The sequence below is a fragment of the Grampus griseus genome (genome assembly GCF_964374135.1).
Source record: "Grampus griseus genome assembly, chromosome: 14".
NCBI lineage: Eukaryota > Metazoa > Chordata > Mammalia > Artiodactyla > Delphinidae > Grampus > Grampus griseus.
In genome coordinates this window covers 70,051,174-70,078,865 of record NC_139008.1, presented here as the reverse complement: position 1 = coordinate 70,078,865, position 27,692 = coordinate 70,051,174, and the positions used below count along the sequence as shown (strand labels likewise).

General features: G+C 43.3%; 1 protein-coding gene across 1 annotated transcript in view; it reads right to left on the bottom strand.

Moving 5' to 3' along the window:
* The window catches only part of TOP1 (DNA topoisomerase I), a 79,258-nt gene extending 60,305 nt beyond the window's left edge, over positions 1-18,953 (bottom strand). The window contains exons 1-2 of the mRNA XM_082670739.1: positions 18,812-18,953; positions 18,446-18,470 (exon numbers count right to left, since the gene is read on the bottom strand). Of these exons, the coding sequence (XP_082526865.1) occupies positions 18,446-18,470; positions 18,812-18,844 (58 nt within the window). The 5' untranslated portion in view covers positions 18,845-18,953. The remainder of the gene's footprint in view (positions 1-18,445; positions 18,471-18,811) is intronic.
* Between the last annotated feature and the right edge of the window lie 8,739 nt (positions 18,954-27,692).

Sequence of the window (27,692 nt, the reverse complement as noted above, 5' to 3'; positions counted from 1 at the left end):
CGTGCAATGTCATGACGGGGTCCTAGGTAATTTATTTCTCTACTCTGGTCTCAAGTTTTCTAGTCTGTAAAATGACCTCTACTGATCTCTTACACTTACAGTCCCAAGAATTCTATGATCTTTAAAAATTGTTTTAGTTCAAACAAATTAGGATAAAAAGAAAAAAATCTAAATGCTTAAAAAATCTCTTTTAAGAGCAGTGGTTCTCAAACTTTCCTATGTGTGAGACCTGGGAATAAGATCATCCTCAGATATGTGTATTTTAACACAAGCTCTCCAGGTGACTATAATCTATAATCATATTTTGAAAAACCCTGCTCTGTCATGTCTTGGTCCTTTGAGCAGTGATTAATACCAAGTACCAGCCACCTACAATAATGGACATGCTACCGATTTTATTTTCAGTTTCTACTTCAACTGGGTCTCTCTGTTCCTTTAAAAGGCAGGCACAAAAAAAAAAAAAAAAAAAAAAAAAGGCAGGCACAAGGTGCTTGCTGAGTCAGTCCCTGGGGATTTTTTTAAAGTTACAGCTGAGTATACTGAGGCTCTACAACTGAGGAAGAAAGAGGTTTTCACCTGCTACTTTCCCAGCCCCTATTTGAAAGGAAGAAGGAAGAGCTACATTAGGGGTGACACAGCTACCCCAACTTAGATAAGGAGTAGGGTAGTCAGGTGCTTTAGAATAGAAATTTCCTTTGTTGTTTGGACATCGGGCACAGACGTGCTTAGAGACAGAGGTAACTTGAGTCCTGCCACTGGGACTCAGTTGAGAAGATGAATGACTAGAAAAAAGATAGAATAAGACTTAATGAAGCTGCAAGCTCACAGTAAACTTTTGACACTTGGCTTATACAGATTCCTCTGGAAGCCAGAGGCTACCAAGTTTTATGAAAAGAGTCCCGTGAGCTTCCTGTGATACATACAAGTGTGAATCAGCAAGGTAAGCATCTGGCACTACTCACCAAGCCAGGGGTCAGCAAAATTTTTCTCTAAGGGGACAGGTAATAAATAGTTTTAGGCTTTGTGGCCCATTCAATCTCTGTTGCAGATACTCAGCTCTGCCACTGTAGCACAAAAGCAGCCACAGATTATATGTAAATGAATGAGCATGGCTGCATTCCAATAAAATTTTATTTATGGACACTGGAATTTGCATTTCATATAATCTTCCTGTGTCATGAAATAATATTCTTTTTTTAAATTGAAGTATAACTGACATAACATTATATTAGTTTCAGGTGTATTTAATAATTTTTTCCCCAACCAGTAAAAAAATATAAACACCATGGGCCATACAAAAGAAGGCACAGTTTTCAGAACTCTGCAATTACTTAACAGTGACTAGAAACTATCCCCAATGCCCCCGTAGAGAGAGCGGTGCCATTCTGAAGCTCGGTGTGTAAATGAATATCCTCCTTGCTTTACCTAAGGCTTTCCCCTAAATGATATCCATGCTCAGCCTGGTTCCCTCTTCTCTCCTCCTTTCAAACAGCCCGTGAATGGCCATACTTGATTTAAAAGTGGTTAAAATCTACTTGCTCTACAAAACTAGACAGAGTCAGTCACACGAATGAGAACTCTGAAGGGGAGGCCAAGGCTGAGCCCACTGCTAATTCTGCTTCTTAAGCAGCAAGCTAGTTAAATTTGTTATTTATCCCCCTTGAAGTGGTAACAACATCACACTTGTTCACACTCCTAACCACCTCCAATGAAACTCCTTAGTATATAAGCAGACTTCAGAGATCCTTCTAAAATAAGGGGGTTGGGGGGGCGGGGTCTAGTAAATCCCTGGTTAACAAAAAGATCCTTTTTCTTGAGTACTCAGATAAACAGAAGTTTTACTGATTTTTGGAGTAACTGGCTCCAAGCACAAGGTGAACTGCTTAAAAATAAATTATCCAGGGGTCTCTGCTGCACAAGCTGGCAAGCCTTCCTTAATAAGGAAAGGATTACACATTAAACTGTAACAGAGCCTTCTAGTCAATGATATTAGTCTGATAAGGATCCACTAAATGAAGGCAAGTGCTCTAAGAAATGCAAGTCCTTGGTCTGATACCACACAGGTCACTCCACTACAACCCAGGATTCCCAGGAGGCAACTGAGTCACCCAGGCTCCCCTTTACCTTGTTTTGTGTCACATTTAAGAACTCAAGCTGTGGCATCAGACAGGCTTCGATTAGCCTCCCAGCTGTGTGGCTTACTACTAACTATAGCCTTGAGCCTCAGTTTCTTCAAAAGTGGAGATAATAAATGTTCAAAATTCAGCTACTTATTTTATCCCAATTCCATTTTGTCTTCCCACCCTCAAAAATAACAGATCATAATTTGAAGCTAAAGCTGAAGGAAACTGGATCTGTCCCTGGTCTTTAAGCAATTTACTCAAGTTATTTTCTAAGACCTCATATGTTCACTATACGCCAGTGGTCAAGGCTATAAAATCTCACTTTGTTCCACCAGACTAAGATTGTCTGGCTAATGGTGGACTAGATTACTTATAAGTAAGTCAACACTCACTCACTATGTTCACTGTGAGTGTACAAATGACAGGAAGACCCCAAATGGGGTGGAGAAGTTGAGTTCTGATCTGCTTTTACTATAAGCAGCACCTTGGGTGAGTTAAAATCTTGGGTGCTATTTGCTTGCCTGGACAATCTTAGATTCTCTACCACTTACAGTGAGACATTAATTTATTACTGACTACAGTGGAACAAATATGAATTAACTTCTTGTCATAGCAACATACTAAAAACTTGCAATTTCAAATTAAGTTGTGAGCTAAAACCAACCATTTTAAAGGACAGTGATCCATAAGGTATTATATGTAAACATAAGTTAATCTGTTTTTGTCAACTACAAAACAGACATGACCTATCTCATAGGGTTGCTGAGATAAAATGAAAATTTATTCAATCCACAGGTACCTTAAATGTTCACCTTTGTGTAGCACTAAAGGGGTCAAGTAAAATGGAAAACTGTCTGAGCTTTCCAACTGCTGTGGTAAACTCAACTTTACTTACCAGTCATAAATCCTCTTAGCATGTCACCCAGGATAAGGCAATGTAGACTTACAGAAGGAAGTTCTTTATTCAAACTCAAAACATAAATTCATACCTGTTTTGGATTTTGAAGTTCCAAGAGCCCCAACCTCCCATATTCCAAGTAAAATCTAAACCCAAATCTCTTTGCTCTTATCTAAATTTTACCTAGAGCTGTGCTGTGCAATATGAAGCCACTAGCCACATGTAGCTACTTTAAATTAAAGAAAAAATAAAACTTGAAAATTAAGTTCTTTAGCCACACTAGCCACATTTCAAAGGCTCAACATGGCCAGCAGCTACCATGTGGAATAGCACAGATCAAGAACAATTTCCATCATGACAGAAAATTCCACTGGACAGTGCTGACAAAACCAGGACTGAGACTTCCTGTGTCCTGATGCCTTGCCTAGCACTCTCCACTCCACCAGTGACTCCTCTGCTGGAGCCCAGTCAGGGGCCTTTTCCCTACACGGCAAGACACTATGTTGTGTAGTTCCTTAAGGTCAGCCGAAGTTTGCCATCTCAAAAGCAGGCCGCTTCTGCAGAGTTCCAGGGGAATCAGAGACTCAACGAGTGCTGCCCAGAGAACATTTCAACTAAGGCATTAGTCCACTAAGGTATAAGTTAAACCAGATAGAGCAATTATTTTAAGCTTCAGGAGTATGGCAAGGAAGTCCCATTTTACTAACTCATCTTTGTTCTCTAAACGCAAGACAAAGTTGGAATTTTTTACTTTTGCCTCTGAAAGTAATTAACCAGTACAAGATCCTTAAGAGGGTTATTTGCATTTTACATACTCTTCTGTAGTGAGTAATGTTTTCACAAGGACATTTCCGTACTGAAAATGCTTCTCCTTTCCTAGGAGGCAGAACTTAAAAGAGAAAAAGGACTTGTCTAACCTGAAAATGTACCTTCTCAGGCCAGCTCAATTAGGACAGGCTCATTCCTGCAGGCTTGCCTTCCTTTGCTTCTATTAAGTGGGCCCTTAATGCCTGGGAAGTAGTGAAAGTGACTACAAACCTCCTGCCAGTGCTGCATAGGAACCCACCAGCTCAGCCTAAACTGCCCATTTCCAATGGGCGTGGGCCTCAAACGGCCCCAAGTCCACACCTTGTCTGGCCATAAAGGTATCAAGTGTGTTGATGCGTTGCTTCATGCATCCTATTACTAATTCAGCCAACGGGCCCTTTTTGTCCAGAATATCACTACTGACTGTGCTTGAAATGCACAGGTCATTCTCTGGGTAACTACCTACAGAAAGTGTAAGCCTGAATACATATATGCTCTTTAGAAGCTTTCCTGGTGCTAATCATGTAACTGGCTCCTATTTTTTGCTCCCATTTTGAATTACTCCAAATTCCTAACTATAAGGAAGTATAAGTATCAAACAAGTATTGAGGCCCAGACATGGGCCTTGTGAAAAAAACAAGGAACACTGTTTAAGAGGTTGAATTACTACAAAACTAGTTATAGGCTTCATATGAATCACAGTCATAATCTGCTCAAGGCCACCCAACTACCGAGAGTTGAATCCAAGTTTATCTCACTCCAAAGCCTATGTTTCACTGGTGAGCACATGGACTTCAACTGTCTTTCATTCCTCCTAAAAATGTGAGAGGTGCAATAGAAGAAGGTGAACTTCAAATCTTACTCTATTCCACTGGTCCTGAAACCTCAGTGTGTATCAATCACCTGGCTGACTTGGTAAAACCTAGACCGTGAGCCCCCACTCCCAGAGCTTGAGCCAGTAGGTTTGCATGAGGGCCAAGAATTTGCATTTCCCCCAACAAGTTCTCAGGCAATGCTGATGCTGCTGATCAAGAAACCACACTTTAAGAACCACTGCTCTATTCAAATCCTCCCATTTCAATCAGTGCCATCAGTAACTAAAGACCCCTAGTTTAACCTAAAGATAGTGCCCTCCACAGGTTAGATCCACAGCATTCCACTAAACTACGCTCCACTTCACGTCCTCAAGCCCTGCCTTCAACATCCTACGAACACTAGCATGAAAACTGCCTCTCACTCTTCATGCTCCGCTTAGTCAACCAATCTTAAAAGATGACATCAGGATCAAATAATGGCTAGTTAAACATGGAAGTAGGAGAAAGGATTAGGATTCTGATGAGACACATAGTTAAACAGCTGCAAAGGCAGTTAACTATCTCTGCTATTTATCTAAATGCTCGTTGAAAGGTAGAAGATATTTATTTAAATTAGAGTGAGATAAGTAATAAGCATTTATAAACATATGGAAAACACTGTTCTGATGCCTTTTTAAAAATTCTGTAAATTTAATAACTAGACCAATGGAGTACCTTAATCAAATGAAACAAAACAGATCTTAGCCAAATAAAATAGTTCACATAGATCAGTTTCTCCAAAGGTGACTTATGGGTCACCTGTATTAGAATCATTTTGAATTGTTAAAGATATATTTAAAATGTAGATTTCTCAATAGCTCCACAACAGAATCAACTTCAAGGCATAGGACTAGGAATATGTATTTTTACCAAGCACTCCCAGGTAATTCTTATGCAAATTAGCTTAAGAACTGAAAACTCAGTGTAAAGCTCTCAATGTTCCTAACTTGATTTTCAACCAGTTGGTGAGCTAGGAGAGAGGGAGGATCCCATTTCACAACTAAACATTTGTTAAAAGCATCTGTATTGACCATATAAGATGAGATAGTGCTCTTGCCCACTTCCTAGTAAGTAATAAGCCAACCACATAAATTTCTAAAGCCTAGAATGAAAAATTGGAAGAGGACAACAAAGGCTCAGTGAAAGCCAGAGAAAAGTGGCTACTTCTGGCTTGGGGTTAAGTGTTGATTGCAGACAGATTTCACTGGAAAGGAAACTGAGTATCTAAGACTATGCCTTCAATATTGAAACAAGCTCTGAGATGTTTCTAACTCTCAAGGAGTTTACAATACTTAATGCCTTCCTAAAAATAGATAGGAAAATGGAGATGATATACTTATCTAAACTGTACCAAGTTCTAAACACTAAGGAGGCATTCCAGGGTAAAAAGGAATATTTTAACAGAACAAAACATGATCATAGACTTCTGGGAGAAGAACGCACACTGAACTTCATTTCTGGGAAACAGGGTTGCTGCAGAAGGCCTTTAAAAAAATATATCAAGTTTTCAGTAAATGTACTGAGCAAAATTATCTTCACTTTTGTACAACAGCACCTACTGGCATGCGTATTTACACATGTGCAATCAGGATGAATTCTGTTTGATAGTCCGCTAGTCTTACTTATGCAAACACTTTCACTGTTTTCAGTCACTTATAGACATATTTCATCATATTGTACTATAACTTTGAACTCTTCCCCTAAAAATTTGAGCTTAACACAAACACTACCTGACATCTAAATTCTAGAAGTTAGCTCCAGTCCTAAATAAGTTCTATAACATTTTCAGGACTACTGAGGGAAAATTTTTAGCTTCTTGTTTGCCCACTAAAATCTGTTTCCCCAAAGAGAAAACAAGCACATTTCTGCTTATAGACCACTTTCCCAACATTCTGAGATTAGGAGGGTGCTAACATCTGTAAAAAGATTATAAACTTCTGTGGAAGTGTGATTTTTATATTACACTGCACTCAAGGGAGGAAGAAGGTGATTTGATTTTTAAGTGGAAAGAGTAATTAATTATGGTCAAACCACCATCAGCTGAATCTCCACTGAGCCCACCCCGTCTGTCTGTCGTGGACTTCTGTATGCTAAGGGAGCTAACTGGGAGACTTTTCAGAGCTGGGCTGTGTGGCCTTGGAGAGCTTTCAGTTTGGAAGTCAAGTGTAACAAGCCAGCAGTTGCAAAGACTAGCCAATTTGTATTCCTCCTCCCCATTTTTGTTCTTTCCTGGTTAACTAGAACTGTGAAAATTTCGATGTTAAATAGCAAGAACTACTGTCATTGCATCTACTCCTGCGAAAACACACTGATTATAAGAATAAGGCAGAGTAAAGCTAACGTTTAGTCTCAATCAGTTTTCTAGTGTTCAAATCACACTATACATAACACTACTATGTACTCTGAACCTTCCTCTGAGGAGTTTAACAGCTTTCATGTATTGCCCGTATCAAGACACCTCATGGATTAGGAAGGAGTAACAATAGTAATATATTTGAAATGTTTCATACAATTAGTTTCCCAGGACTTTAAGTCCTGAGTCTAACCTCTAAGATTTCAGTTCTTCAAATTTAATAAGATGGTGATTTCACAGCTTTTATTTTAGGCAATGCATTCAAGGATTTAAACTATTTCAAGCAAATACTTGATTAGCTACTGTCATATGAATCTCTTGCACAGAATGTGAACGTTTCTAGTCACCCTGACAAATGTACCTGTTCGGGGAAACCTGAAAACTAATTTCCTAAAATTCATGCAAAACAGGTATCTGATACAAAAAGATAATGGAAAATACACAGAACTTAAAACTAAACTTTTATTCTTCTATTCCAGGTGAAAAAGTTTTAATGAGCTTATAGGTATCCTAAATTTTTTTTTTCTAGAACAGTTATGAGTTTGGACATCTTTGGAAATCTAAGGTCCTAGCTTTTCCAATTCTTTCCAAGGAGGGAAAAAAAAATCTCCTAGAATTGGAAATAAATGGAGACATCACTCTTTTTCACTGATAGTGAAGCATTAGCTGCCAGAAAGTACCTTCCGTTCCCACTTACCCTGGTACGACAGGAGCCTTTGCACTGATGAAAACACATGGAATCTCAACAGAGGAAGTAAAAATACAGGCCTGCAACTTACTAACCTCAAAGTGTTCCTTCTGAGAGCCCTATGGGTTTGTCTTGTTCATCTGTATCTAGTCACTACAGGTATTTACTCTGTGAATGTTTAAATAAATGAACATGGCAACTTAAAGTTTCCATTTGCAATTAAACATGAACGTTTTACCTTCCTAAGAAGATCTCTTAAATACTGCACCAACCCAAGGGCAAAGCGGTATGAGAAACGAAGTGGTTTGTACACAGTCACAAAGTAAAGGCGAGTCAGCACCCTCCTGAGCCCGCCCATCTCAGATTCACAGCAACAGTATCATATTCAAAGCTCCCTAGTGACCCTTCTCCCCTGGAGTAAAATCTCACAATACCCAAATTTAAAGAAATTGAAGTTCCCTTTGTACAGAAGACTAACGAAGCAATCTCTGAAAAGGTGATTGGGTGATTTTTTTCTTTTTTTTAATTTAAGGACTGGCAAGGAACTCAAAATTTTTTTCTAAGTTTTTACCTTTACTAAAGTAATCCTCAGGACTTCCCTGGTGGCGCAGTGGTTAAAAATCTGCCAGCCAAGGCAGGGGACACGGGTTTGAGCCCTGGTCCGGGAAGATTCCACATGCCACAGAGCAACTAAGCCCGTGTGCCACAGCTACTGACCTGCACTTTAAAGCCCGTGAGCCACAACTACTGAAGCCCATAAGCCTAACATCCCGTGCTCCACAACAAAAGAAGCCACCGCCATGAGAAGCCCACGCACCGCAACAAAGAGTAGCCCCCACTCACTGCAATTAGAGAAAGCCCGCGCACAGCAACAAAGACCCAACGCAGCAAAAAATAAATGAATAAATAAATAAATTTAAATAAATAAAGTGATCCTCACATGCTATTTAATCCTCAGTATTAGACCTAGTTTAGATGCAAAGGACTAAGACTCAGAGATTAACTTGTTCAAAGACATCGCCATTGAGCAGAAGTGCAAGAGCTCAAATTGAAATATCCTTTCCACTACATTATGGTTGCCTGATTTGGCGGTGGGTGGGTGGAGACACATGGATCCCCTCCCCACCCAAGGCTATTCACATTCTTAATCAGAGAAAAATGATGTAAGAGAAAGAGGTCCAAGCTCTGAAGACTTTTAAACCCAATCCTATTTCTGACACTCTAACATACGGAGGGCAATAGAGACATGCAGTATTAATATTCACTTTCTCACTTTTTTTCCTAAGTACTTTAAGAACCATTTGTTCCTGAGATGTTTATCTTTTCAAGACTTTATCTCTGAGACTCTTTAAAATTAGACCCTGTGCTGTAATTTTGATCCTACAAAATTATTTTCTCTGGACTACCTTTAATTGAATATTAATTTTGAAGTCTGTTCCTGTTGTGATGCTACTCGGATAATCCTTTTGATCCATGGTATAAGATCTCTACTAAGATCCATTTGGTTTAGTTTAATGTACAATAGTAAACATATCCCTAACTAACTTCGGTTTATCTTAAATAGTACTTCCAAATTAAAAATTCAAGGCAATTCAATAATCAGCATTACCTAGACTTATGAGCCATTACTAAAATTTTTTTCCATGGAATCCCCCAAATGCCTATACTCATGCACAATTGTTAACATGGAGTTTGCTACTTAAGTTCTCATACCTAAGTTTTATTATCTAAGGCACTTATTCCCAAGAATTATTATTTCACAGCAAGTTGAGCTGGTCACTTTGAGCAACCATCTGAATAAATGAAAAATAAAAGTAACTCTCAGGTGCTTTGAGTCTTCTCAGTTCAAAAATATTGAGGTGGGGACTTCTCTGGTGGCACAGTGGTTAAGAATCTGCCTGCCGATGCAGGGGACACGGGTTCGAGCCCTGGTCCGGGAAGATCCCCCCACATGCCACAGAGCAACTAAGCCCGTGTGCCACAACTACTGAACCTGTGCTCTAGAGCCCACAAGCCACAACTACTGAGCCCGTGTGCCACAACTACTGAGCCCGTGTGCCACAACTACTGAAGCTCACGCGCCTAGAGCCTGTGCTCCGCGACAAGAGAAGCCACCGCGATGAGAAGCCCACGCACTGCAAGGAAGAGTCGCCCCCACTCGCCGCAACTAGAGAAAGTCTGCGCGCAGCAACGAAGACGTGATGCAGCCAAAAATATATATATATATAATATATATATAATATATATTATATATATATATATTGGGGTGGCAGGTAGTAAAAGAGTACCCTTTGAAGAACCATGATGGCGGAAGACATACTGAGTTCTGTGGTTTAAAAAAAAAAAAACAAACCACAAATAATGAACTAGGCATTTCACTGATTAAATGTATCTAAAAGATAAACCCTTGGTTATCTTTCTTTTTTAATTGAGGTATAAATGACATATAAGCTCTGGGTGACTTTAATAGAAAACCCATAATTCTATTAAAAGGTTGAGAAATTACCCACATCAATACACTTCCTTCATTTCTAAGCCCACCTTTATTGCTGGAAGAAGTTCTTTCAGCAGTAACCACCTTGCCTTAGACTTATTCTTAGAAAAGTAAGAACCAGGTAAACATTTGGCTCCTACTTAGCCCAAACCTAGATATAGATACACCATCTTTTATTTTACGGTGATTGCTTAATAGTCAGAAGAGAGCCACATAGGCTATGCAGTTCAGTTAGGTAAAGACTCTATCTACCAACTCTAGTTATGTGTTACTGTTCACTGTGTAAATGTCAGGAAGATTTAAAATGTTAACAGAGAATACCAGTGAGGGAAGGAAAGAGCCACCAACTCACTACTTCAAATCTAACATTCAAGATAAAGATCCATCTCAGAGCAGAAGCTGTCTAATCAAAGTTTAAATTTTAAAATGTGGGTAGAGAGACACCTTCATATACTCATTTAAATCTCAATAGCTTGTGAAGCATAGAAATATCATCCTTGTTTACAGATGAGAAAACAAGGTATACGTACGCTAGCGCACACATATACAATCTTAAAAAACGGTACTGATGAACCTAGTGGCAGGGCAGGAATAAAGAAGCAGAGAATGGACTTGAGGACACGGCCGGGGGGGGGGGCAGGGAAGCTGGGATGAAGTGAGAGAGTAGCATTGACATATATACACTACCAGATGTAAAATGGATGGCTAGTGGGGAGCTGCTGCATAGCACAGGGAGATCAGCTTGATGCTTTGTGACGATCTAGAGGGTTGTACAGCAGAAACTAACACAATACTGTAAAGCAATTATACTCCAATAAAGATTTTAAAAAAAAAGAAAAAGAAAACAAGGTATAGCGGCCAGGACAAGTTTCATAGTAAGAACAGGGACTTAATCCAGATTGCTCTGATTTCTACTCCAACTTTCTATTTTACCACAGCTGCTCAAGAGCATTGTATCTCCCCAGAGCCTCCCTCTTCATCACTTATTCTCCTACTTCAATAGCAATCTGGTTCCAGCCTTAATACCATAGCATCTCTTGAAGATATAAGGGGTCTAAGGCTACCTCTAACAGCATATAATTAAGGACAGCCTGTGACATCTTTTTTTTTTTTTTTGGCTGCGCTGAAGGGCATATGGGATCTTAGTTCCCCAACCAGGGATCGAACTCACACCCCCTGCAGTGGAAGCACAGAGTCTTAACCACTGGACTACCAGGCACGTCCCGGCTGTGACATCTTATTAGAAGCTTACCAATTACCACCTGACTGGGGTTTCTGGAATCTGGACTAAGGCAGTATGCTACCAAAAAGGGGAGATGAGAGGGACTTCCCTGGTGGCACAGTGGTTAAGAATCCTCCTGCCAATGCAGGGGACACGGGTTCAAGCCCAGGTCCAGGAAGTTCCCACATGCCGTGGAGCAACTAAGCCCGTGCGCCACAACTACTGAGCCCGCGTGCCACAACTACTGAGCCTGAGCTCCAGAGCCCGTGACCACAACTACTGAGCCCATGTGCCACAACTACTGAAGCCCGCACGCCTAGAGCCCATGCTCCGCAACAAGAGAAGCCCCTGCAATGAGAAGCCCACACACCACAACAAACAGTAGCCCCCGCTGGCCGCAACTAGAGAAGCCCGTGTGCAGCAATGAAGACCCAACGCAGCCAAAAATAAATAAATAAAATATTTTTTTAAAAGATATTTTAAAAAAAAGGGGGGAGATGAGAAGGTTCTCCCACAAATCTGTACTATTCCCATTAAATTCAGATTTATTCTTTTTTTATTTTTAGAATTTTATTTATTTTTTTATACAGCAGTTCTTATTAGTTATCCATTTTATACATATTACTGTATATATGTCAATCCCAATCTCCCAATGAGATTTAATGAATACAAAAACATAGTGTCTACCAAACTCTCAAAATTAGTTCCCTTCCTCCCACTTCCCCTTCTGCTGCCAAGCAAGAGCTCAGATAGCTGACTACAAAGAAATAAAGGGGCTACCTTATAGGAGCTGGGTAAAGCAAGGGGGTCTCAGCCAATGAAATTCCCTAATCCACTTATCTTGAAATCTAGATCAGTCTTCTGCCCAACCCGTATTCTGCCTACAAAACTTTATAAATCTAGGCATTCGTATCTGATAGCAAGGTTAAAATCTGGACTTTTACTAAGGGGCAATGAGTACACTTCTAGTGTATTCTAGTGTAGGAATAGCCTTCAACTAACAACTTTTTTTTGGTAAACTCCAAATAGCCAAGGATATCTCCTCCAAGGTTCCTGCCCTCTATCTTTCCTAGGCTGTGCTGAGAAAAATACAAAGAATATTGGACCAAGGGTCGGTGGATGTGTTTTTGTTCTTAAAATACAGGAAAATGTCATAATACCCAGGGATCTATTAAACTTGTTCTCAGCAACGTCAACAACAAAGACAAGCGAATTAAAGTCCTCAATTATGCTGACTGCTTTAACACCTTTTGTTGAAGCTTATCTAGGTGTGTCTCAGGAATGCTAATGAACTGAGTTCTTCGGTTCCTTAAATCCACAGAAACAAAGTTAACTTCAAAGGCTCAGAGAGGAATTAACCTGAGACTGGTAGAGATGCACGCACCTCTACCCAATCTAATGAGGAGGGCAGAAGGGAGATGTAAATAAAAATATTTACTATACATTTCAGAAAAATTCTCAAGAACAGTACAGAAAGGTAAAGTTGGCAGGGAGATAACTGAGTGGATCTAAAAATATAAGGCAACAAATTAAAAACGAGTACCTACCAAAAAGAAATTTAAAACTTAAGTTGCCAATATCCCTTGCCGTTTCTTTCTTAACTAAACCTTACAGCCATAAATGACAGATAAAGACACAATACAAACTTTGACAATGGGTGGTCTAGCTTGATGATATTACAATCTGTATACCTAGACATATACTTGAGTCACTTCTCTCCCAGTCTGAAAAATATTTAGAATCTTTCTTGAATATACAGAATAAATATCATTTTAAATAATATCTACTGCTGCTAAAATCATTTAGCAAACTATTAGTCATTTCCTACAACACTACCCAAAATACCATTAATATCTAACAGATATTCCACTCTAAGCTTCTTCCCACCTAATAAAGCCAAGGCTACACCCACCATCACCACTCCCCCATCTTTATCCCCCTGCACAGTACCCAGGCCCTATGCTATCAACACAGAGCATACTACACATTGCTCACACCTAGATAGGCAGGTGGTGGGGGAAGGGCAAAGGTTGGCAAATGCTACGTCTTCCATACCGATGGCCTCTATTTTACATTTCCTACTTTAGCTACTGGCCTGAAGCCATGGGGATGGAAAGCTGCTTCACAAACTTCAGATTTACAAGGCATGGAAACAGAAAAGACTTGTTCCAACTATTACTACTCAAAGTTTAAAGACAATCTAAAAGCCTCCTTTAAACACAATATCTCATTCACTTCTAAAGGGCCAGTTGGGAACTTCTCCCATCCCAAACTTTTTACCTTAAGAAGCCAAATTCTCAACTGCTTGCCCAAATGCCCTCATTTCGCAAAGTTAATGAATTCAAAAATAATTAAGCGGCAGTCAGATAACCTTAACCACAGGATTCAGAAAAGTTAGTGAACTGACTCTTCCGTCTCCAAATGCAATGAATGGACCATATTTTACCTTTCTTTCAAGACAGTTTTTAAACTCAGGATCCCACATCAAATACTCATTTCAAGCATTTCCATAGCCTCATTCAAAAGTAAATAATTACATTGGAATCCATTTTTCCCAGTGAACCTAGAACTTTATTGGAGTTCAACATAGTTTCATATGAAAAACACGCAATCCCTCACAAAACACTTCTGGAGAAATAACTTTGGGTTTGAAGAAAATCAGTATTCTGCACTGTAAGTACGGCAAACGCTGTTAAAGACCAATAACATACGTATGCACTCATACCCAACTACTAGGAAATAACATGAACAACTGAAGTATGTCTGAAAGTTCCTAAAATGAAATACACCCAGAAAGCACAACAGAATCACAACCAATACCATTGGCAGCAACAGGTAACTGTTACTGTGATTAACATACAACACATATTCACAAGCTCAGAAGTCAGCCATGTTTTCTGCATGCCCCCACACATGCCGAAAACAAACAAAAACCCCCAACAGCTTCATTTTAGAATATAAGCTTTGAGACATGGTAAGAATCCCTGGCACTTGTATAAATGGACACTGACTCACCTAGAACAAACTAATGAATCTCTCTTCAAATTCTCACAATTCCCCATTATTATGCTGATGTTAAAGAAAAAAGCCAGACTCAATTCTTTTTTTGCTACTGTTGGTTAAAATGAGATTTTGGAACTGACCCTGACTTCCTATTTTCCATTTTACTTTATCTACTTACCAAAGACAAGTATGAGTTAATTATAGCAAGCAATATTATCCAGTTTTCACTTTTTAAACCATGAGGTATTTCTGATTATAGTAACTACTTGATTTTCTTGTTTTACCGGTAACGTCGGAATCTAAAATTTGTTTGTGAGTTCTGACATGCTAGTAATCTAAAAAGCACATGTTGACAAGCAACTCCGTTTCATCTATAAAGATTCTACAGCAGCTCACTAATTCTGAAAAGGTGCCCCCAAGAAATCTGGCTGCAGTGGAAGGAAGGACAACACTGGAGCCCAGAGCTTAAGTGTTTCTGGATGGAGTAGGAAGACGTGCCAGATTTCATTTGAAGGTGCCATCAGTTTGGTTTTAAAAATGTGATGGGAATTTTCAGATAGCCACATCATTAGTTTTCCCACCTGCCATCCCAACCAGTGCCCAACAGCACAGAAGTATAACTATCTGTTAGCATCAGAAACAATTCATATTTAATTCCATCATCCAGTTTGAATCCACTAAGCTACTAGAATCAACACAAGATAATGCCAAACAATGAATCCATGTAACATTTCTGAGAATAATCACTGATGAAACCAAGCATTATACTTTACTCATGCCAGGGAAGAAAGAACCCTACTACTCCAGAGTAGATGGACAAAAACATCAAGCTCTTGAAACAGCAATAGGACCACTGACCCCCAACCTGATGTTACCATTATCAACACTACAGATAATTCAGTAGTCTGCACAGTACTGGGCTAATGACTCAGCCCCACTTCAATGAGTGCTACCAACACCTAGAAAAAGAAGCCTTTTCTCTTAGGTATAAGAGATTATGGTTTCTGCTCCTGAAACTCCCAGCAATACTTTAAATATACACACATTTCACAAATAACAGATTTTTCCCAGCAGTTGAGTATGGGCTGGAATGTTCTAAATTCTATACGAACAGTAACAGTTCTAACTATTGTAAAGAATGAACTCCAAAGGCAAAAAATCTTTCAGCTCTTAGGGGACGAGGGCAGGCAAATGAGGGAGTTTTGTTTTAACATTATTGGCACAGTTCATCTGTAAGATGGGTTTAGGTCCACTTAAAATCATGCTTAAGCAAACTCTTAATACAAAGATCAACAATAACTTGTCTGAGCATAATTAAACATTGATTTTTATCTTTTAAAAACTCTTTCATAGTTACATAAATCAATCACTAGTTACTAATGTATTACTTAATAGAGCAAGCAAACAGCTACTAATACTACATCTTTCTTCTAGACAATATTTACAAAGATAATACTCCACTGTCAGACCCTCAGTGTGGTGGGGAAGCAGTTAAAGTGCTTTTTCTTTTGGGAGCAGGTTTAGATAAAAAGCAAACAACAAACTATCAAATCTCTCCCTCTTGCCTTTTTCAGCTCTGTAAGAAAGCAGAGATGAGGCAGCTTTTAATTTCTTCATACTAGAATCATATATAGCATAGTGGCTAAGCTTGTGAGCTTTGTAGTGCCAACTCACTGCCCTTGGGAAAGCTAGTAAATATACCTAAGGCTCAGTTTCCTTATATATGGAAATGGAGATAATAGTACCCAACTCATAAGGGTTCTTCCAAGGATTAAATTAAACTAGATGATCCAATGGAAAGAACTGAGATTCATGCCTGATAGACAGTAAACATTCAATAAATATCAGCAATTATTGCTATTACAAGTGAAAAAACACATTCTAAAAGTCAATAAAGCCAGTTTACTTCAGTCTCTAAAAAATGGCACTAAAGAGCAATAACCTACCCAGCCTACAATCATTCACATATTCAACAGTTCCTTTGTATAACCTAGGTGAGAACCATGGAGGTTAACTTTCTGAGGAGAAAGGACTACACTTTGTTTCATTACTAGATACATTACCTACTCAGCCCAGTCTGAGAGTCAAAAAACACTTATTCTGTATTAAGATCCTACCTTCCTCCAAGAGAGGTCAAAAGGACTTTTACATCCTCACCTGCCACATCCTTTCTTTGCTCCCACATCCCAAAGAAACGTATCTACACTCTGCGGTTTTCTGAACAGCAGGGGCCTCATCTCCCGCTTTTAAAACCCTGATAGGTTGACTAAACATAGTTAAGAAATACTCCAACTCTTGACACTCAGCACCTAGTCTTGCACAAGCAAGCCCAAAAGCTACCTCCTCTGAGAAATTTCCCCACCCTCAGACAAAATTAAATCCCCTAGTCACCCAAAGCATTTTGGGTATAGATTTGCCCCAGCACCTACCTAGTAATTAACTAATTATGTCTCCCCCACATAGACTGAAGGCAAGAGCAGCACTTTGTGGCCAAAGGTTCAGCTCTAGCACTAAGCACAGTGCCTGGCATATATTAGGTGCTCAAGAAATGCTACACTTTAACCAGATTCTCTCCTCGCAGAGTACCATCTCTTGCTGGATGCCCTACTTCAAAATCTGAACATAAGGCTGCTCGCAGTAGAGCAGGCTAACACGATGGACTGCTGATTACAACATCAGAAAACCTAGTCATCAGCTTCTCCCACTGGATAGGTTCCCAGAACCCAAACTCAACTGAGCAGGATTATGTACCATCAGAATCAGTGGGAATTCCCAGCACACTACAGAAGGTACCTTCTCCTTCAACAGGATTGTTGAAAAGCTCGCAGGGTGAGCTTTCTATTGGGGGAATCTTCACTCGGTAACTGAAGTGGAAATACTCAAAGAATAAATGCCTTGATTTGGCTGAAAAGGGTACAAAACATAAAGGTCAGGCAAAAGCAAGCTAGTTCTCGATTCCTGAAAAACAGAGGCTTCTGAAAAAGAATGAACAGGAAGCAGGGGTGGTGCTGGTCATCTTTGTTTCAATAAATAAAATCTTTTTTTCTACCCCACAGCTTACAAGAAATGCCTAATACACCAGGCCAGATGAGATGCTCAGCAATGTTTCCTCCTGACAACTACACTAAACTGCATTTCTAAAAAAAAAAAAACAGTGCCTTAGGAACCTCAGCCCCACTGAAGTTCTAGTCAGTAATACTTTAATTAAAAAATAAAAATCAACATGCCTAAGCCCAACATTTACAATGGATGGCCAACAGAGAACTTGCAAACTTTCTGAAGGCAGGTACCACTACCTTTGCAAAGAACACAACTTGGGGAAAGCAACCTCAAAATATAAAGAACTCCACAAAGGAGGGCTTTAGCTTTAGAGCCCTATTTCCTACCATAAACATCTTACCAGGGAAAGGGAGGAAAAAAAAAAAAAATCAACAGTTGCCGAAGGGTATCTTTCATTCTGGAAGCAGAAAAGGAAACAAACAAGAAGCAGTAAGAGGGAATAACACCCCAAATAAAGTTCTCTTTGGGAAAAAACAGTAACAATTCAGGCTCCCAACCTTCCCCCTGGTGAGGTCTGTGATTTACGTGGCTTTGCTCCGCAGAAAGCTTTTTCTGGGCAGCTCAAGGAAGGAGCCAAGGGAGGGAGAGAAAGAGACATAGACACAGAAAGGAGAGGAGAGAGAAAAAGAAAATGGCGCAGAGACTAAGTCCCGACTGTCGACAAGGCGACTTTCCCGGGAGGAATCCGGGCCCGGAAAGACTGCCAGAGGCCCGGCGGCGGGCGACGCGGGGTCTCCGTTGCCCCCTCTTGGGAGGGCCGCGATCTGGGGGCGCTGGGGTCCCCGGAAAGGGGGTCCAGAGGCGGCCCGATGGGAACAATGGGGCCGGTGAGCGAGGAGCCGGGACTTAGTCTCTGGGACGCCATGTCTGTCCTCTGCCCGGCTCGGGCCGGGCGCGGGGCCGGCGGTCGGGGGGACCGGGGTCGGGGAGGTGGCACACTCACCATTCAGTCGGAAATCCGCCTCGATCTGGGGAGAGAAAAGGAGGGACTATGAAACAACAGGCACATTCACCCCGCGGGCGGCGGGCGAGCGCGCGCTGCCGGGGGCCGGGCCCACCCTGCGCCCCCCGGGATAAGGGGGCCCCGGGAACGGCCTGAAGGGTCAGCCAACCCCCCTAAAACTGTAACTTGGCGCCTCCCGCCCGGGGCCCGGGGAGCCGATCTCCTCCGGCCGGCCACCCCTGGCGGGGGGCTCCGGCCTGTCAAAGCGGCGGCCGGGCCGAGGCCGGGGCCTGCGCCGGGGGTCGTGGAGGGGCGGGGCGGGGCCGGGGGCCCGGGCGGGCCGGGCCGGGCCGGGCAGGGCAGTACCTGGGAATCGTTGTGGAGATGGTCCCCACTCATGTCGGCCGGAGCGGCGAGCGCGGCGGAAGGCGAGGGGCGTCGAGGAGTCGCAGACGGCCGCGGCCGGCCTGTTCAGGCGGACGGGGGCTCCCGGAGACGCGGGTAAAGGGCGGCGGGGCGGGCCTGAGACTCCCGGAACGGCTCAGGCGGCGAGCGCGGCGGGCGGTGAGGGGCGCCGAGGAGACGCAGAGACGGTCGCGGCCGGCCTGTTCGGGCGGACTGGGGGTCCGGGAGGCTCCCGGAGACGCGGGTAAAGGGCGGCGGGGAGGGCCTGAGACTCCCGGAACGGCTGAGGCGGCGACAGCGGCGGCGAGGCTGACTGTTGCCGGCCTGGTGGCGACAGCAGACCCCAGCAGTTGTGTAACAGCCTAAGTTCGCATTTCGGCTCACTGCGCCTGCGCGGCCGCTTTTAAATGCGACGTCCCTGACGTCAGAGATTCCGGAAGGAGGCCGAGGGTTGCGGGACCCGCCCCCTCGTGCTTCCAAGGGTGGACCCGGCTTTGCATCGCAAGCCCCGCCCCTAGCCCTCGCGCGCCGATGTGATTTGCATAAGGAGCTGACTCCGCCCACGGCCGCCCACCCTGTGAAATCTTCCCTTCCTCTCCCAGCGCCTTTTCTCGGATCCCAGATCCCTCCCCTAGGCAGTGCGCAGGCGCAGCCCGGACACCGCCTCCGGACTGGGGCCGGCAGCTCGGCCACGTGGTGGGCCTTTAAAGGCCGCCGCGGGACAGCGGCAGGGCCCGGTCCGAGATCTCCCGGGAGCTGCAAATACCTTGGCAGCAGGGGCCCCGAGCTCTCACCAGCTATTCTTCTCTCGCTAACCGGACCCCGACGCTGCTTGGCGGGAGGAGCTTCCACCCCAGCCTTTGTCCAGGCCTTCCAACTTATGGATGATTTCACGCCCACTTCTTAAAATTTATTTTAATTTTTCAACCCGCGAAAGGTCTGGCTTAGCTCCAGTTTTCAGCCGGGTACATGTAGCCCTGGGTCACAAGAGGCCTGATTTCATTCGTTCATTCTTCAAACATCCCTGAGCCAGGAATTGTGCTAAGGAGAGGAGTTGGGGCCAAAGGGAATCAGATCGCGGAGTAAACACGACCTGGCTCTGTACCCGGCTGTGTCCATAACGCGCTATGGGGTGTAGGGGGGAGGAATTGGAGAAAGAACTGCCGTTTATGGAGCATCTACTGTGTACTCCGCTCTGAATTCACACAATAGCTCCGTGAGGTCGCCTATTTTACTAAAGTTAAACTGTGTCAGAGATACGTAACCTACTAACCTACCTGACATCTTCATTTGGATACCTCACAAGCTTCTCCAAGGCTGAACTCACCATCTTCCTCCGCCACCCAGCTAGAAAAGCTCCACCCTGGACATCTTCCTCTCCGTTTCTCATAAGTCCAACTGATTGCATCTCTTCAATCCTCTCTCCCCCGCCCACACACCTGTGAAGTCTGCATTATCTCCTGCTTGAATTCTTACAATACATTCCTAACAGGGTTCCCTACTTCCTTTCTGGCTCTCTCACAAGCTGCTCTGCAACAGTAGACAAAGTGCTCTTTCAACACCAGATCTAACTATTATCCCCTTTCCGCAAACTTCCCCTCATCTTAGTACGAAGTTCAAAATTCTTAAAGTAGCTGCCAAGATCCTGAATAACCTGCTTAATTCAAGTGTGACCTTTGTGAATTTTTTTCCATATGTATTACCACTTCCGCTATTATTACTTAATATTTTAATTGATCCCTCTTCTTTCTTTAGCTTCATCCTAAGCAATAATAGCTATGAAATAATAATGTCTATGAAATCATTTACAAATAAAATACAAAAAGTGTTCATCCATGGACCACTGAAATCACCTCTATCACATCTAGTGGTAAACACTTTAATTCTTAATTCATTAAGAAAAATTAATTCTTGTGAATGCTTCAAAGCTCAATCTTAGTACCATTTTCTCCCTTCCACACTCCCTGACTCCTCCTTCCCCACCCAGATCAAGTGCCCCTCATAGTGTCCTTTTCCTTTGTAACACTTATCACAGTTATTAAATTACTAAGGGGGGTAACTAGTGACTTTATGTCTCTCTCCCCTACTGAATGCCAGGTCTATGAGGGCTAGGACCTTGTCTATCTTGCTTAGCACTTGATCCCCAGCGTCCAGCTGCAGATCCTACAAAAGAGATGTGCAATCAGTGAGGGAATGAAAGCAGGGTAATACAGTGGTTAGGACCACACATGCGGAAGTCAAACCAATCTAGTTTTGAATTCTTCTCTGCTGTTTATTAGCTCTGTGACCTCAGGCAAATTGCTTTAATTCTCTGAGCCCCAGTTTCCTCAACTGGATAATGGTGATAATGGTGCAATTTTAAGAGATTTTTGTTTTTTAAATTTGACTGAGAACACACAGCTAGTAAGTGCTGAGTTTTGGATTCAAACTCAGGTCTGCTTGACTCCAAAGTTATTCTTTGGAGTTCTCTGAAACAAGTTGCCAGAACCAGTTTCAACTTGCTTTTGGTGTCTTTCATCATAGTCTTTCCATCTCAGAATCAGTGCCAGGCCACCAGGTGAAGCATATAACTCCTACCTGTTTGCTGCAGTAAGGCCAAAGTAAGTTGAGGACTGCCTTAAGGCATAACAATGCTTCCTACCACTCCTCCACTGCCACCCTCCCAAGCCAGGGAGAATCTGCATTCATTTTCAAGGAAGATCTGGGTAGGCATGAAAACAGAACACACACACCAAAATGGCATCCCAAGCATGGTCCCCGTGCACAAACATGCAGATATCTGGTCGTCTTGTCACAGACTGAACTTCTCTGCCAGCATATGTGGCTGGCAGTGCTCCGAGGCTGGTTGGCTTACCCAAGCCCACACGACCCCTCTCTGATTCCTGATACTTTAATCTGATATCCCCATGATATGGTCCACCTACCCTTAGTACTTGAGAAGATTATAGGTAATGCCTGTACAGACATTTTCATTTTAATCGTTATGTATATATTGCCATGTGTATGAGAAAAAAAATTTAACCATCATATCAAATCCATGATTTTAAGGATGTCACTGTTTAGGATGGGTTGGTTGATTGATTTACATGAAAATATCACGGAATGGCACAGAGGGAACATATAAGACAAACTCCGCGAAAGTCAGAGACATAAATGAGGCTTGGGAAACACTGCTTTAAATCAAGACCACTCACTCATGGACCATCCCAGCCCCCATAAAAATCACTAGTAAAGGACAGTACACACTGTGAAAGGTGGATGATTTATCAATATTCCACTAAAAGAAGGACTTCATACACAAACACACATGTATGAAGGACTTCATACACAAACTCACATGTATGCATTGTTACGATTTAAACAGGTCTTTTCCCACAGGACTTCTCAGAGTTGTCCATATGCTGATACACATGGCACTACAGCATCTCCAAAGTGTATATAAGCCCAGAAACCCCCTTTTTTTTTTTTTCCAGACTACTTCTTAAGACTGGGCTCTTTGGAATGACCAGCCCTCAGGCCACCTGCTCTAGATGGTCACTCAAGATTCAGTCCATACTCATTTGCTTCTGACTCTCTTGGGATTGTGCTTATTATTTTAGCCCAACTCTTGGCTCCCAGAACTGAACACATATAGGGCTGTCTGAACAACTTCTGCTTTTCAGGGAACCTGTCCTTCTGCACAGTGTACACAAATACACAACTATGCTGTTGTCCCTTGGGCTACAGTTGTGTGACCCAAGCTGAGCCACTCAGATCAACTTCCTTGAGACTCTGGAACTAGGAAGGAGAAAGTGGTTCAGTGTCTCTTCTTGCAGATGGATGTGTAGTACGTAAATCAGGGAGCTACCCTGCTGGTATTTTCTGCCAAAAGGGCCAGAAAAAAGCTGGGAGGAAAGGAGGAGAGAAGGAAGAGAATAGAAGGCTCTGATGGAGTTTAGGGCCCTGATTCCTACTATCTCCTGAGGCCTTATTTCACCCCTGTTCTTGTACCTTTAAATAAATCCCCATTTTTGCTTAACAGATCTCTGATGGGTCACTTAAGACCAAGAGCTCTAAGTTATACTAAGTCCTAATCTACAGTTGATTCCTGGGCGCTCACAAGGCCTCTGTTTTCTCTTTGGTCCTGGACCTGGGCCCCTCATGTTATGGCACCTGGATGCCCCCTGGCATTTTGAACTTGGATGCTTGCACAGTCTTGACTTTGGCAATTCTTGGGCAGCAGTGTCTTCTGGTAGATCTCCCTTCCTGTGGGTGCCTTGCCTAAGGACCGCTTCCCTTTTAAGACTTAGATGATGCTTAGAAAAGAACCTGCTTGACACCCTAGAAAGGAGACTCAGGCTGGCAATCCCAGTAACAACCAGAAACCCTGGAGTTGTGGAATGAGAGGATAAGCAATAAGGATGTAGGAGCCTGGCCGTGTGGGGTGTCCACTTTCATATTCCTTCTTTGTCTTCCTGCCAGAAGACATCCTTCCTGTGATGAGGACATTTATTCATTCAACCAGTATTCCCTGAGAAATGAGGGTGCGGGGGCTATGTGGTAGATAGGTACTATGGTAAGCCCTGGGGATACAGATATTAATAAGACCTAATCCTCATGTTGGAGAAGTTCCTAGTCTGATAACAAGACAAACATATTCCCCAACTGTTACCATAAGGAACAAAGAATAACATGGAAGCAGTGGTTGCTATGGGAATGCTGGGGTGGGAGAGGCACATCCAACTCGCCAGTGGTGGCAGGGGGGGGGCAATATTAGGAAAGGCTTCTGGTTGGATGCCATTCTCTAAAGATGAGGAGGGCTGGTTTGTGGAAGAGAAGGGAAGGTACTACAGGAAGAAGACCAACCTGGGCCAAGGCAGGGAGTCATGGGAAGGAACAGCTTTGGTCAGGATGGAGCAGAGGGTCCATGTGAAGATAAACCAGAGAAGAAGGTTGGGCAAGTGGAGAAGCCTCCCCCAGTGACAGAGGAGCTACTGCAGGGTGAGCTATGACGAGGTTTTGAGGAGGTGAGAGAACAACCATGGGCAGCAGGGTGGGGACAGTTTGGCAGAGCTGGCGCTGGAGACAGGCAGATTAGCCAGGAGGCACGTGAAGACCATTGCAAGTGTTTCAGAAGCATCATTAACTATGGGAGGTGGGGGGTCATTTGGAATAACTGTGAAGATGCAGACCATGAAAGGGACAGCAGGATATTGACCTGTGTCCAGGGTACAGCCCAAGGAGAACTTAGGATAGCAGCTGTCCCTGAATCTCCCTCTCACAGGGTATACTGTTGGGACATCCTGCCGCTACTCAGGTCCAGCTGCCTCCACATGGAGAACCAGTGGGCTGGGGGAGGCAAAGAGGCAGAAACTGGGGCTCTAGGAAGTCCTGGACAAGTCTGGGACTGAGTGAAACCCCAGGCTGACTCAGCATGACCCTCCCAAGAAAATGGAACAGAGATGGCAGCCTTGCTCAATAACCAGTAGGTTACAGCTTCACCAAGATCAGGTTTTAAAGAGATCTACCTCCCCACGCTCCCAACAAGCCCTTCGAGCCCTCCATCCCATCCCTTCCACATCCAGCATCTTCTCTCCCTCCTGCATGGCAGCTTCTCCACTTGCTCCCTCCTTTCAATTTTCCCTCTTGACTTTGTTAAAAATAGTCTCTCACATTAATTGATTATTTACCACGTGCTCTGCCCTGGACTAAGTGCTTCCCATACATGATCTCACTTAATCCTCACAATAAGCTTTATCAAGCAGGTACTACTAGTTCCATCATTTTTACAGACCAGGAACCTGAGGCTTAGGAAGATTGAGTAAGTTTAACTTAGTCACACAGCTATGGAATGGTGGGGTTATGATTTGAACCCAAGCAGTCTGACTATGGAGCCCAGTCTCGGAATCCCTGTACTGCTTTCCAAGGTCCTTAGGTCACTGTTTCCCTCGGCATGTTTGAAATATTTGGAAAGGATAGTGCATGCTTTCTGCCTTTTCTGTCTTATTATCCAACCCCTTAAACACTGTTGATCTGACTTCCATTATAATCAGAGACTTTCTAGTTTGCAAATAGATTAGCCTTATTCTCCTCCACCTTCTTGCAGCACTCAGTGATGCTGGGCACATTCTTTGGGTCCTTTCCGTTTTGCTCCAGGGACCATGAATTCTCTTGGTTTTCCTCCTATCTCTGCAAATGCCATATTTCTGCCTCCTCTTCTCCCGTGACAATGTAAGCATTCCCAAACTTCTGTCCTCAACCTTCTTTTCTCTCTATCCACTCTCCTCCTGGAAGCTTTACCAACTCTATACTGACTCCTATAGATAGTTTCTCAAATGGGTATCTCTAGCCTTGACTTCTTTTTGGAGCTACAGAAATATCTGTAGCTGCCTACTGCATGTGTCCCCCTGATGGTCTCCAACAGTCCTCTGCTTCTGAGTTCAACTTTTCCCCTGGGTTTACCTTTCCCTTCTATAGTCCCTGTTTGGTGAATAGCTCTGCCCATCTCCCTCCCAGTCATGCAGGCTCAAATCCTAGGAGCCTCTTGAATTGATCCTGTCCTCCTCATCCCATTAGTGGCTATTGTCTCTGTGGAGTCTGCCAAGACCTACTTCTGTAATTATCTGTCCCTCTTTCCCCCGGGTTCTCATGGCATCTGCCCCTTCCCTAGCTTTCCTGCATCTCACATACATACACACAAACACATAAATACACAACAACTGTGAGCCAGGTACCATGCCTGGTGCTAAGGATTCAGCCACAAATCAGACAGACAAAGTCCTTGCTCTTAAGGAGCTCAGACCTGGTAGATGGGACAGACAAGAAAACAAGTCATTGCCACTTACTCTGATAAATGCTTTGGGGATAATGTGCAGTATGTTTGCTATAGGAACCCTTTAAGGTTGCTGTCATGCCAGAATTGAGGAGTCCAGACAAAGGCTTCCCGGTGGAAATAACATTCAAACTTGAGGCCTGCCCTGAGGTGGGGACAGAAGCTAGCCAGTGAAAGTTAGGGAAGATAGAGAACACAAGTGAGGGACATGATCACTAGAGGCCCAGGGAACAAATGGAATAAAGACTTGGAAATTGGGCAGGGCAGGGTTTGTTTGGAGAACTACTGGTAATTCAGTGTGGCTGAGGGGTAGACTGGGAGGAGGGGTAGTGAGAGATGAGGCTGAAGGGGTAAGCAAGGCCCAACTCATGCAGGGTGTTTTGTGTTGGTTAAGAAGTTTGCAATTTATCCTGAGAGCAATGGGGAGCCACTGATGAGTTGTAAGCAATGGAGGAGCATAATCATGTGCATTTTAGTAAATGCTACCTACAGTATAGAAAATGGTTTTGAAATAGTCAAGACTGCAGACTTGTTAGGCCACAGTTAAGAAGGCTGACGTCGGGCTTCCCTGGTGGCGCAGTGGTTGAGAGTCCGCCTGCCGATGCAGGGGACACGGGTTCATACCCCGGTCCAGGAGGATCCCACATGCTGTGGAGCGGCTGGGCCCGTGAGCCATGGCCGCTGAGCCTGCGTGCCTGGAGCCTGTGCTCCACAACGGGAGAGGCCACAACAGTGAGAGGCCTGCGTACCGCAAAAAAAAAAAAAAAAAAAAAGAAGGCTGATGTCAACATCTAGGCAAAAATGATGTTGATGATGTCCCCAATCAGCAGAAGAGCCATGAGGATGGAGAGGAGTATATCTGCATTTGAGGGATACTCATGACGGAGGGCTGATGTATCAGGGATTGATTATATATGTCAGAGAAAGAGAGAGGGGAGGATTCGAGGATATGGCTGGGCGTGCCATTCACAAAGGCAGGGAACACTGCGGGATGACCTGGTTTGAGGGAAAGATGATGAATTCAGCTCTGTACATTCGAGTTTGAAGTGCCTGTGGGGTAGCCTGGTCAAGATGTCCAGTAGGCAGTTGGATACATGGGTTTGGAGCTCAGGAGAGGAACTGGAAGTGGCACCTGAAGTGATTAGTCTAGATGAGGTCATTTAGGAGGGCCTGGAAGGAAAGCCTTATTTTAGGGATGGGCCTGAGTGATGAAGTGAAGGATAACAGTTTAGACAAGTTGTTGAAGAGGTCTAGCTATATGCAGGAGGTGGAACACAGTTCAGGAACCAGAGTAACCTGGGATTAAGAGGGTTTTTGTTTGTTTGTTTGTTTTATGATGGACAACACACACTTGTCCAGAAGAGGGCCTTTTGGATCGTTCTATTCCTTGGACAAAGTGATGGTACAATCGAGTTGATATCCCAGGAATTCTGGGTCAGATAAAGAGGCAGGTCCCTTTGGAGGAGATACCCCTTTTTTGCTTCTCAGAGGCCACAGGCTGCTTAAACCTTCCCTCCAGGGTTCTGGACCCTTTCCCACCAGAACTCGCTTAAGGATTGACTCAGAGAACTTGTTTTTGAGGATGGCTTATCCAGGCCCCCGAGAATATTCTTCTCCCAAAGGGTAGAGTGCAGCCCTGCAGGATCTATCTCTCCCTTTCCAGGACTCACCTGCAGGTGTCAGGGAAGGGGTTCAGCAGAATAGACACCAGTGTAGCGAAAGACACCCAGAACCTGGGGGATGGAGGTTCCTCCTTGGATTCTGCCATGTGGTTAATTTCCGCTAACATTTCTTGATGCTTGTTTGGTGCCGGGTCCTGGTAGTAGTCCTGTGATGAATTAGACAGGGCCTCCACTTGGAGAAATCCACAGTCCAGAAGAGGAGCTAGACAAGTAAACCGTAAGTTACGAGACAGTGGTCTAGGAACCTCATGAGAGAGCCCTCAGGGCTGGGAAGCCAGGCAGACTCTTCCTTGGAAGCCCAGCCTGAAGGGTTTGATGGCAGAAAGCTAAAGACTCCAAATCTTCCTAC